This window comes from Bombyx mandarina, chromosome 07 (assembly GCF_030267445.1).
Source record: "Bombyx mandarina strain Sakado chromosome 07, ASM3026744v2".
Lineage (NCBI taxonomy): Eukaryota > Metazoa > Arthropoda > Insecta > Lepidoptera > Bombycidae > Bombyx > Bombyx mandarina.
Genome location: NC_143214.1, coordinates 5,399,673 through 5,411,829, shown reverse-complemented (window position 1 = coordinate 5,411,829; position 12,157 = coordinate 5,399,673). Strand labels below are relative to the sequence as shown.

Sequence of the window (12,157 nt, the reverse complement as noted above, 5' to 3'; positions counted from 1 at the left end):
CAGCCGTATTGAAGAATGCACAATGTCATAAAGGCTTCGAGCTTTTTTTTTTATTGCTTAGATGGGTGGACGAGCTCACAGCCTACCTGATGTGAAGTGGTTACTGGAGCCCATAGACATCCACAACGCAAATTTGCCATCCACCCCGAGATACAAGTTCCAAGATCTCAAATATAGTTACAACGGTTGCCCCGCCCTTCAAACCGAAACGCATCACTGCTTCACGGCAGAAATAGGCAAGGCGGTGGTACCCACCCGCGCGGACTCACAAGAGATCGTACCACCAGTAAACTGTTGATTTCCACTTAATATGGGGTGGGCCGTAAAATCATTCACCTATCTGTGCAATAAAATCACCAATAATAAGGAAATTGATGAATCAGTACAATAAAATCTTACATGTTCACGATAGCTTAAGCTCGACGGCAAGGAGTGGCGGACAGCATATCATGCTCTTTTGATATTAATTCATAGGTTGTTTATTACTACTCAACGCGTCAGTACATCGGTTCTGTGGACTCACGCTGTGAGACTGTTTAGAAGCTATTCGCATACCGAGCTACCAATGTCGGTGGTAAGCAATTTTAGAAATATTAAATGTATGTTATACAATGTTAGTATTTATTTCTTATCGCGTGTTATGATTTGAATGCTGTTATTGCTTAGTATTATTATTGATAAAAGCCTAATAGATTTTAAATGTTAGAACATTAATGTTTAAAGTTTTCTGATTATAAATACTTGTTTCACTTATAAATATCACGCGTCTTTTAAAAATCTATCTATCTAATTACTGATCCGGACTAACCGAGTGATCCATAAACGAATTCATCTAATTTATCAGAACCTAAGCCTAGAAATTACGTAGCTAAAATCTTGAAATTTTGGCAGTTGATACTTTTATATCGTTAGTGCCCACTAAGAAAATTCCAATTCTATGGTAATAAAATATATAGAAGACCGTGTTCAAATTAATATTCTGAAATTTAAAACATATATCGGCTTTTGGTTCCAAATAAAAGTATTAGTAGATGGGCATTTTTGGAAATAATATCCTAAGAGGTACGAGTATCAACTAGTGGTAGGTCGTCTCACCATACCAATCCGTACGGGTTAATAACCGTACGGATTGGTACCACCACCGAGCCTATTTCAGTTGCGAAGGACGGGGGCCAGGCTTTGTAAGCTTGGCTGGCTTGGTAAGGCTTTGCAACACTGAGACTTAAAACTCATGTCTCAAAGTGATGGCATTAAATTTGTTGCTGTCTATGGGCTCTGGTAACAACTTAATTCCGGGTAGGCCGTGAAGTCGTTCATCCGGCTAAGCAATAAAAGAAAGATAGAAGATAAAATAAGAAGAAGATAAAATAAGGGTTAAAAGTTTGTCGCTTTACTAATGTACCCTCATTACAATAATATGAGGGGCGCACGCGAAGCCTGGGCGGGTCGTCACTTGGGCACATAATTTATAAAGTCATTAACGCTTTAAAAAGCTATATACTAATTTAACGAACAAAAACAATGAAATGACGACAAAGACGTTTGGTCTTTATACTTTTCAAACTGGACTGTAAGCTTCCGAAGTGAGTGAGCTGATAGCTTTGAGAGGCTATTTCAGCTTCGCCCTAATATGTTGGTGAGCTCACGGGGCTCAAACCGCTGTGTTGCTAACACTGACCCTAGCAGGATTAATACTTCGCAGAATCTACCACCGGATCGGAAACGCGATCCACTGAGAAGATCCGGCGAGAAAGTCAGTGGACTGTGTCTATGGGTTAATTCGGTGACCGGGAGTTCGTACCGTGGCAGTATTATTTCTATGAAGAGAGATGACGTAGCTCCGAAACTGCTTACTTACTATGTATTAAGTATATACTTATATACACTGAGTGCTGAAATGTGTACACGATATGCAGTTTTAATAATCTCCAAGGAAACTGTTTATTGCCACGGCTAATAATTGTTCCGGCAAAGAGTAATATAAAATTAAAATTTAAGCACTATTTCATGTCCCTTCAGTAGAGTACATACAGTACTGTACTTTATTGGGGAGGTATGGAATGTAGGTCAGTGATCCCAATTACAATGTATGCATGATATTAAATAAATTGTAGCTAACGGTGTCAACTTTATACTGAATTATAAATAACATTGTAATAACTTTATCTTGCTTTGAATCGATATGAGTATTTATAAGGTACCCACTACAAAATTTTGCCTTAAATGTTTTTGTGCCACATAAGGTTTGAGGCACTTAATATTGGAAACTCTAAATTTATTTATGAGAGATAATTTAAATAAATATAAGTATTATAATTTAAACAATTTAATAATATAATTTAAATAAATATAAATCATAGCACCAAGAGTAATGTAGATATGTGATAGATATGATAGATAGATCTTAATTCCAGAGACACAGCCACGCTGCTGTCTAAATATTTGACCCCAAACTAGTCTTTCCGTTCTAGAGAAACGAACGACTGATATACATGTTAGGTATAAGCGCTCAAAATTTTATGTAAATTAAATATTAAATTACTACTACATACATATAATAAATATACTAGGCGTACTCGCCCGCTTCGCTGGGCATTTAAAATTAACCTTATTATTTATTGTCATTATTATTGGGTAGTTCAACACTCATATAAATATTAACCTATCCTTTAAGCACATGTATTTTCTACATGGATACCATGTTTCAAGTCAATCGGATGCATGGTTCAGTAGTTATAACGGAACATCCGTAAAAACCACTGTCAAGTAGTATTATACTAGTGGCCCCCGGTAGTCGAAATTCGACTATAATTAATTGAAATTATAAGTTTGTACACTATTATGATTCTATTGTCAAAGACTATATATATTATTATACTTCTATAATCACAGATTTCGCTAAGACTACACTTTAGAGAAATGCTAGCGACGCGCCCTCGCTTCGGAAACTGTAATTTATTATTGATTTATCCACCATTTAATGGTTGTCATTATACATATAAACCTTCCTCTTCAATCACTCTATCTATTAAAAAAAACGCATCAAAATCCGTTCAATTAAAGATTTAAGCATACATAGGGACAGACAGATATAGGGACAAAGAAAGCGACTTTGTTTTATACTATGTAGTGATTAATAAAGACAAACAATATTTAATCTATTCTCAATTTGACCACAGACTATAAGCAATAAGAAAAGTTTGACAATAAACAAATATGCGTGTGCGTCAAATACATGTTAGTGTGCGTAATGCTTTTTTTAATGGATTTTATGTATTTTTTTATGCATAATTTAATAAAATATTAGCATCCTGCACTCCTTCTCTACATCTATACTAATATTATAAAGAGGAAAGATTTGTTTGTTTGTTTGTTTCGAATAGGCTCCGAAACTACTGGACCGATTTGAAAAATTATTTTTCCATTAGTAGTCGACATTGTCCCTGATGAACATAGGCTACTTTTTTAAATTTTTTTTTTATTTTTTTTTTTTGTTTCATGTGTGTTTTAATGTTTCCGAAGCGAAGCGAGGGCGGGTCGCTAGTTCTTTATAAGTGTGAGAAATTTCATACGCCTCGGTCCGCGCAATTTTCGTAAAAAGGGTTACAAAGTTTTTGCTTCACGTATTAATGAATATATATTAGTATAGATTAAACTATTAATCAATAGTTATTAGTCAGACATTATGAAAATAAATCTTACGAAAGTAGAGACAAAGACACTTAAAATTTAAGACGACTGTATTGTAATCATACCTTGTTGGAAATAGTTGGATTTTCTGACATAGACGCACACGAGAGCCATTAGTTGTAGTTGTGAGAGCCGCTGTCTGGTGGAAGGAGGTAGAGGAAGCAAGTCCCGGAGGTTTGCGATTTCTGCATTGATTAGGTCGCGTCGGAGTTTGCTCGCGCCTTTTGTTGACTTGCCCTGGTCGAACCTGAAAGCAATGAAAAAATATTTAATAGGTCAGAATAGGACAGCATAGTTTTTCAAATCAAAACTAATGACTGCTTCATGGCAGAAACAGGCAGAGTGGTGGTACCTACCTGAGCGGGCTCAAAAGAGGTCCTACCAACAGTAGTAGTATTCCTAATTTTTAAAGGGAGGCTTCTCTCTCTTTTTCGATTTTATCAAAGAATGCAGCAGAGTGCTGGTGTCACTCTCTAATCTATAAATTCCAGTAGATTTGTAGACCCTATGGTATGTATGATAATATATAAACTCGCAAATACAATATCGTATTTACGATATCAGAGACGTCATTGCTCGGCTCGTGTCATTACCATGAGAAAAAATAACGTAGCCGTTAAATCAAATGCATTCAGCCATTTTTTCGCTTTTATCATTTCAAAGATATGATTTTCGTATTCACGGTATAGATAGATCTTGAAATCCTCATAATTTGGCAGAAATTGGTAGATCATAGAAACGATTTTATTTTTTCTTAATTAAGAGGTGAGTTAATAATGAAGTGTAAGTCGTGATCGAGGTAAAGTTCATCAAATTTAGCAAAAATTAAATTCTTCAAACATCCTTGTTATTTATTTAACAGTATCCGATTAATTGACCCTTCGATAGCACGTCTCAAGAAAAATGACGGTAGTCACATTGGTACCTTTTTTTTTGGTTAGATGGGTGGACGAGCTCACAGCCCACCTGGTGTTAAGTGGTTACTGGAGCCCATAGACATCTACAACGTAAATGCGCCACCCACCTTGAGATATAAGTTCTAAGATCTCAGTATAGTTACAACGGCTGCCCTACCCTTCAGACCGAAACGCATTAACTGCTTCACGGCAGAAATAGGCAGGGCGGTGGTAACTACCCGCGCGGACTCACAAGAGGTCCTACCACCAGTAAAAAAACCTATGCTTCCTTAAGCACTACAAACTAGGAACCTTAGCTATGCTCATAAAAAAACATTTCGAATTTGGGTACAGACAAAAATATCCCAAACTCACTCGTAACAAAACGTTATTGAAATCACCTTCATTCAATGAAGCAGTTAGATATTATTATTTATGTTCACATCGAAATTCGTTCCACATTCGTATCCTAGTGGTTTTATACGTTAATTCAACGTTGCAACGATTGATTTAAATAGTTCTATATTTTTTATGTATTCCTTAGAATTCAAGGAAAAATACAACGACCAAGGATTTGTGAAATGTTGAAATGGAATTGATTTTATTCTTAAATTTACATTCAAGCAGCCTTCAGAAATGTTTTATTTTTATGTTTGGCGTGCACTTAAGAGATTAGACTATGACAAATACAATTGTGAAAACCCTGAAACCACCCTGCCTATTTCTGCCGTGAAGCAGTAATGCGTTTCGGCCTGAAGGGTAGGTAGGGCAGCCGTTGTAACTATACTGAGACCTTAGAACTTATATCTCAAGGTGGGTGGCGCATTTACGTTGCAGATGTCTATGGGTTCCAGTAACCACTTAGCACCAGGTGGGCTGTGAGCTAGACCGCTCATCTAAGCAATAAAAAAAATACAAAAAAGGGTAGCATCTGGTGTTGAGCATTTATAGCAACCGATGCCGTATAAATGCCACTAATCTTTAGGCTATCGTTTCCATTAGATTGAAAATTTATCAACATTACAAATACAAATCTAACAGTGCTTATTTTTTGTTTAGTGTAAAGAAAGTTAGCTGGGTAATTAAATTCATTATTCCTTATTAAAGTAATAAACATAAGACGTTCAACATTAAAAAAAATACTTTGCAGAAGTGCAGCATTTTATTTTGATAATTAACGATTTTAAGTCTCATGAGAACCGTTAGTTAGTTTAAAGTGCCGATTCTACGACCATCTCATTTCTCTAATCTAAGATACTTCCTTACTAATATATAAATCTACAGTGGTTTTTACGGATGTTCCGTTATAACTACTGAGCCATGCATCCTATTGACTTGAAACTTGGTATCCATGTAGAAAATCATCATCATCATCATCATCAGCCTTTATCTGCCCACTGCTGGACATAGGCCTAACCCAATGCCTTCCACACAATGCGGTCGTCCGCCTTCCGCATCCAACGACTTTCCGCCGTGCGCACTAAGTCGTCAGTCCACCTGGTTGGAGGACGCCCCACGCTCCTTGTACCCATCCGTGGCCTCCATTCGAGGACTTTCCTCCCCCACCTGGTGTAGAAAATACATGTACTTAATGGATAGGCTAATATTTATATGAGTGTTGGACTCCCTACACCGGTTGCGGGGGCGTTAATGATGAGAATATTTGTGGGGGTGGAAATAATAATGTTAATATTAAATGCCCAGCGACGCTTCGCTGACGGGTACAGCTAGTACTTTATAAATGTATTTGTACAATATACAGATCGTATACTAAAACGCGGAATATTTCCTAAAATTACAAAGTAACCTTGAGTTTCGAGCAAGTAACGATGTGAAAGGTCAAATTTATAGCAATTTGCTTTAAGGTTACTTAATTTTGTCTGTAATTTTAACGAAATAAAAAGCTTTTACGTGCAATTACTGGCCAATTAAAACTGCTTGTTTGAATAGTGTACGGTCGTTTCGATTATTAATAATACTATTCTATTTTTTTTAATGATTGCAACGATTTAAATTTGAATGAAGGACAATTTGCAAACCAATATTTGCAAATAATAAATATTGTCACCGGGATCACCCTGGATCGGTTAGTAATAATTAGAAGCCTGCTTATATTTGAACTGGTATTTATAAACAGCACTTTGAATGTTTCGGGTACCAAAAAAAGTTTCATGGTAATTTTCTTTAAAAATATCATCAGTTTGTTATTGATAATCGCTTTCTCCGAGGAACATTTCAAACGACAAGTCACGTTTCCCAAATTAGTTCAATTACAACAAAACCTTCGCCCATTACCATCTCGCGGCTTTCTTTTAATTGTATTCATTATGTTCAAAAAAAAAAGAAGGCGAATGTTTTGTTGTAAAACCAAACGTTACGTATTTTGCTTGAAAATGTGAAATCGATGAGTTGAAATCTCTTAATATATCCATGCACGCGATGTTTAACGTTACGAGCCTGCTCATCGTATGAGGGTACGTTCTAATTGTAGCTCAGTGTTATTCGCAGAATAAATTACAATTTGCACTGTGAAACAATACACTAACTTTTTTTTTTTACTTTTTCGTACCAAGTACCAAGGTTTAATAAGGTGATTTACATTGCATAGGAACTAACTTGCGATCACTAAAAGTGGAAAATTTTCTCTAATATGATGTTTATAGATTACTATATTTAGAGCTCACGATTCAAGGCTGATCCTTGCATCCTCGTCGGTGCAATTTAACATGATGCATTTTTAATCAACTCCACTTAATTTGTGACTGTCAGAGTACGAATTTGAGAACAATAATTTTGTGGATTCAAGGATATAGTATAATCATGTTTTTAGTTGAAAGGTACCAAAACCTATATTTTTTCTGTAGCCCTGAAAACCTGTATCCAATATTTCATGATCCAATGATATTAAATAGTTAAGACGTGTACTAAGCAGTAGTTAAATATATAAAATAAACTAATTAACTTTTACTCAATAGTAAATAAAAGTTTGTTTCAAAATAAAATAAGTAGTTGCAGAGTAGATGAGTTTTCTATATCGAGCTGGAAATTCTCATTTACATACCGTTAAAATACTTGTGCTAGTAAACATAAATATAGTCATAAAATAGTAAACATAAAATAGTCAGCCAAAGAAGAAAATTTAAGAAACACATTATTTCATTGTGAAAATACGACGCGAAAAGTTACAAGCCCTTTCAATCGTAATTGGATCTTGTCTCGTTCAGATCAAAGTGGAACACAACAATATTTACGTCGTGGGAAAGAAAGGCATTCAGCCCCTTGTCGGTGAACCTCTAAAGTAACCTATTTTACAAATGGGCATATGTAGTTTACGTGTTTTGATTCTTTCTGCGATTCGGTGAGGTGAGAACAAAGATTTGCAATTTGGTGCACCACGTTTGGTGGTATAACAGGTTTGTTTGCAAACAAAAGTAACTTGTTTTATCTGAATAAAACCATTTGTTTTACATTACAGAAAGTCTCACGGGATGTAATCTATCTATATATAAAAATGAATTGCTGTTCGTTAGTCTCGCTAAAGCTCGAAAACGGCTGGACCGATTTGGCTAATTTTGGTCTTGAATTATTCGTGGAAGTCCAGAGAAGGCTTCAAAGGTGAAAAAATATGGAAATGCTCGGAATTATATAAAAACAAACAATTTTGTTTTAACAATTTAAGTTTATTTTATACAAAAGTTTAGGTCTATTATTTATCGATTAAGGCACTACGAACTCTGCCGGGTCAGCTACTTCAAAATAAAATAATTGTCACGATATATCCTCATTTTCAGAGTCTGGATCATATCTATCTAAAATGTGTACGCGTGTTGATTGTTCATAAGCAATCGTTTTTACAGAGCCTCTTCATATCTATCCATATCCATACTATATTCGCCCAAAATAGTACAAAGTAACATTTCTCTATTTCAACAGTTATCTCAATGTGAAATAGTTTTACATTATATCGGTTTTTCCGGTTGAAATGAAGTTGGTACGGATCTGCGATTCCTGACCTTTCTAGTTCGCCTTCGCCGGTACCCGTCCTGATGATAAGACGGGATTTCATCTCCGGGAAAATCCCGAAGGACGTCATTTCGGGAGATACACTGTGGGCGGCGCACAGGAGCCACCTTGCACCGCCCCACCAACCGGACCGACAGTTGAGTACCGGGCGCCCCCGCACCCGCCACCTGATAGTCCCTACGGGGGCTGAGCGGGAGCTTCACGCCCGCGCCGGCCATCCCGCCTTCTGCGCTGAGGTGCTGAAGAGGGATCCCACTCCCTTTCACGCTCCTATCTCTGGTTTCCCTTCAAAACGTATAAATCTTTCGCCTTTTACCAAATTAGTGACCTGACTAGCGAAGAATTTGAGAGTCCTACATAAAATGGATGTTGGACCAACGACATTACATTGTGAGCCACTATTTCTATTTCAGCCGCGGTGCAGTCACATATCTTTATATTATATATATTTCTGGGCGTGTGTTTGTCACTGAACTCCTTCTAAACGGCTGGACCGGGTGGCGCCCTGGATGGTTTAGATTCACAAAAAAGCCCGGCAGACGGCACTGCAGTTGGTATATAGGCTATTTATCTTTCCTAGAAATTATTTATATGGCAAAACAACGTTTGCCGAGTCAGCTAGTTTCCATATAAAACATCGAAAAACCGTAACGCAATTTAACTGACTCAATGTTTCAAGGCGATATTTAAAGTGTGATATTCAAACCATCAGCTGATGCCGTAGTTCAATATTAACGATTACGAGAATTTCTATTTAGCTTTCCATAATTTGAACAAGTTTCAATATATGTCTTCATTTATGAAACAACAAAATTTTACGAGCATGCTGGCTACAGAATACTTTAAGAGTGAAGTGTTCAGTGTAAGCTAATCGTGTTTTCCCACGACGTAAGCCGCTACAAAAGCACCTAATAATTTAGTCAATTTTCCAATATCAGTCAGGGCGTGGTCTAGAATACGCTATATAGAGTATGGTAAGCGATTTTTTTTATGTGGTAATTGATTTTGTGGTAATAAATTTGTAGATTACATGGTTGCTTATTAAATAAATTTAGTTTTGTCTCTTACTAATGAATCGTGGACATAATTTGCCACGAGTGATGATGAGTAACATAATTAAGCACATTTGTTCAAATTTAGATCAGAATCATCTATGTATTACCGAGAACTGTAACAAAGTAAGTGAACACAAAAATATATATTTGTTGTTATTTTTTATTAAAAAAAACACTATAAATCAAAAACTTTAACAAGCACGTACTCGCTTACGCTTGTAAGTTAGGTCACACATTAAGGATAGTGCACACAAACCGCAACAGCGTTACGGCGGCCCCGTACAAGGGCCTTGCGTTGTGTGGTGCCTTACAGTTAGAACGCTTTATAAATTCTAACTCCGTGTTGCCGAGATATTTCTATTAGCTCTGCGTACTTATGCTTTCCTAGTACTCGTAAAGTGATATGTTACGAAATTAATTTAAAAAGTAATAAATAGTCAATTCCAAAATCGTTCTACGTTTTAACATATTTGACTTAAATGAAACAAACACTAAATATTATGTATTTATTTCAATGCAGTAGTGACAGATTTTAAATCAATTTGGATCTTTAAATCTTGGGCGATAACGAACCAAAGACAAAAGCACCAAAAAAAATACTATACACTCGTGTGTATTTTTTAAATAGATTTTATTAAGATTCGACAAAACTTTTGGTAGGTAGGTAACGGTTGTTCCATTTGAAACAAAAGTCAATAATTATTTATTTAATGCAAAAACAAACAAATAAGATTAACTGAATTTTTTATTTGGTACTAGCTAACCCGGCACACTTCGTAGTGCATCAATCTATGAATAAAAGACCTAAGCTTTTGTATAAAATAAACTTAAAACAAACAAAAGGAATCCGTCTGACGGGGGACACATCAAAGGAAAAACAAAATTATTTATTTAATTTAAACCTTCTCTGGACTTCCACAAATAATTTAAGACCAAAATTAGCCAAATCGGTCCAGTCGTTCTCGAGTTTTAGCGAAACTAATGTTTTTTTTTTTTATTGCTTAGATGTGTGGACGAGCTCACAGCCCACCTGATGTTAAGTGGTTACTGGAGCCCATAGACATCTACAACGTAAATGCGCCACACATCTTGAGATATAGTTCTAAGCTCTCAGTATAGTCACAACGGCTGCCCCACCCTTCAAACCGAAACGCATTACTGCTTCACGGCAGAAATAGGCGGGGCGGTGGTACCTACCCGTGCGGACTCACAAGAGGTCCTACCACCAGTAATTACGCAAATTATAATTTTGCGGGTTTCATTTTTATTACACGATGTTATTCCTTCACCGTGGAAGTCAATCGTGAACATTTGTTGAGTACGTATTTCATTAGAAAAATTGGTACCCGCCTGCGGGATTCGAACACCGGTACATCGCTTCAACACGAATGCATCGGACGTCTTATCCGTTAGGCCACGACGACTTCAAACCTGAATTTGATTCATTACAGATTACTTTCAGTATTCTAAAATTCGACATCAGTTAAGGCCTAAAAGTGCTAAATAAACACTTTAATAAAATGTGTAAATCTATAAACAAAAAATGAAGTTCTTAGAATCAAAATGCATAATTTAATTAGGTAAAATAAGTTAACTAATATTAGTTAGTTTTACTAATAATAGGGCGTATTTTAAGCCCACAGGAGCATCATCCTACCTATTTTTGCCGCAAAGCAATCATAGTAATATATTCCAATTTGAACGGAGGAAATAGCCTTTTTACATTAAAATTGAAACTTCGACAACTGCTCTCAAGATGGATGAACGTGATAACCACTCCCATTTAAACAATTAAAAAGTTAATTTACAATTTAAATAAGTTAACATTTAGCCCAAAACATTTCTCATCATAGCTTGTAAAGCATCAATGAACAGCAATTAATTTTAAGTATATAGATTAGCATCAACAAATCGATGCTTACCTCATTTAAATAGTTGCAGAAGTTTTTTCGTCATCATATTTTTTCCAAATTTTAAACTTTAAATTACTCCTGTAAAGTTGCCAAAATGCCGCTTAAGCCAAATAGCCTTTTACCTCTCTATATGATTTATTGGACTTTCTCAAAAGCATATATTTTTAGGAGGATGAAACCCAGCACATTATCGACTTTTAATGCAAGCGAATTACGAAAGCTGTTAGGAGCAAGGGTGCAATTGACTGCTATGTTCGAAAGTTGCTAAACATTGCCCGAGGACTGACTGGGCAATTTCGCCTCACATGGTTGTACGACATGACTCCAGCGTGGGGATAATAAATATTGAATACATTTACGCAATACAAAGTACTTGTTCCTGTAAAATTTAATTAACAACAACAATTTTTTTATTGTTTCAGGATCTCTAATTTGTCCTACATCACAAAATGGGCCAAGGCATTAATATAAGTATCAAATTATAGTTTTTATAGGCTTATTGATGAACATTGTTTAATCTAGGTATAAATAAATCGTCTTATTGCTTTCTTTGCTTTAGGCTTTAGGTTTGTTCGAAAAA

At 35.9% G+C, this 12,157-nt stretch overlaps 1 protein-coding gene across 2 annotated transcripts in view; it reads right to left on the bottom strand.

The window, feature by feature from the left end:
• The window catches only part of LOC114250432 (PAS domain-containing protein cky-1), a 176,339-nt gene that overhangs the window by 118,576 nt on the left and 45,606 nt on the right, over positions 1-12,157 (bottom strand). For both annotated transcript variants that reach the window (XM_028184300.2, XM_028184299.2), the window contains exon 3: positions 3,756-3,937. In XM_028184300.2, coding sequence (XP_028040101.2) covers positions 3,756-3,937 — 182 coding nt within the window. The remainder of the gene's footprint in view (positions 1-3,755; positions 3,938-12,157) is intronic.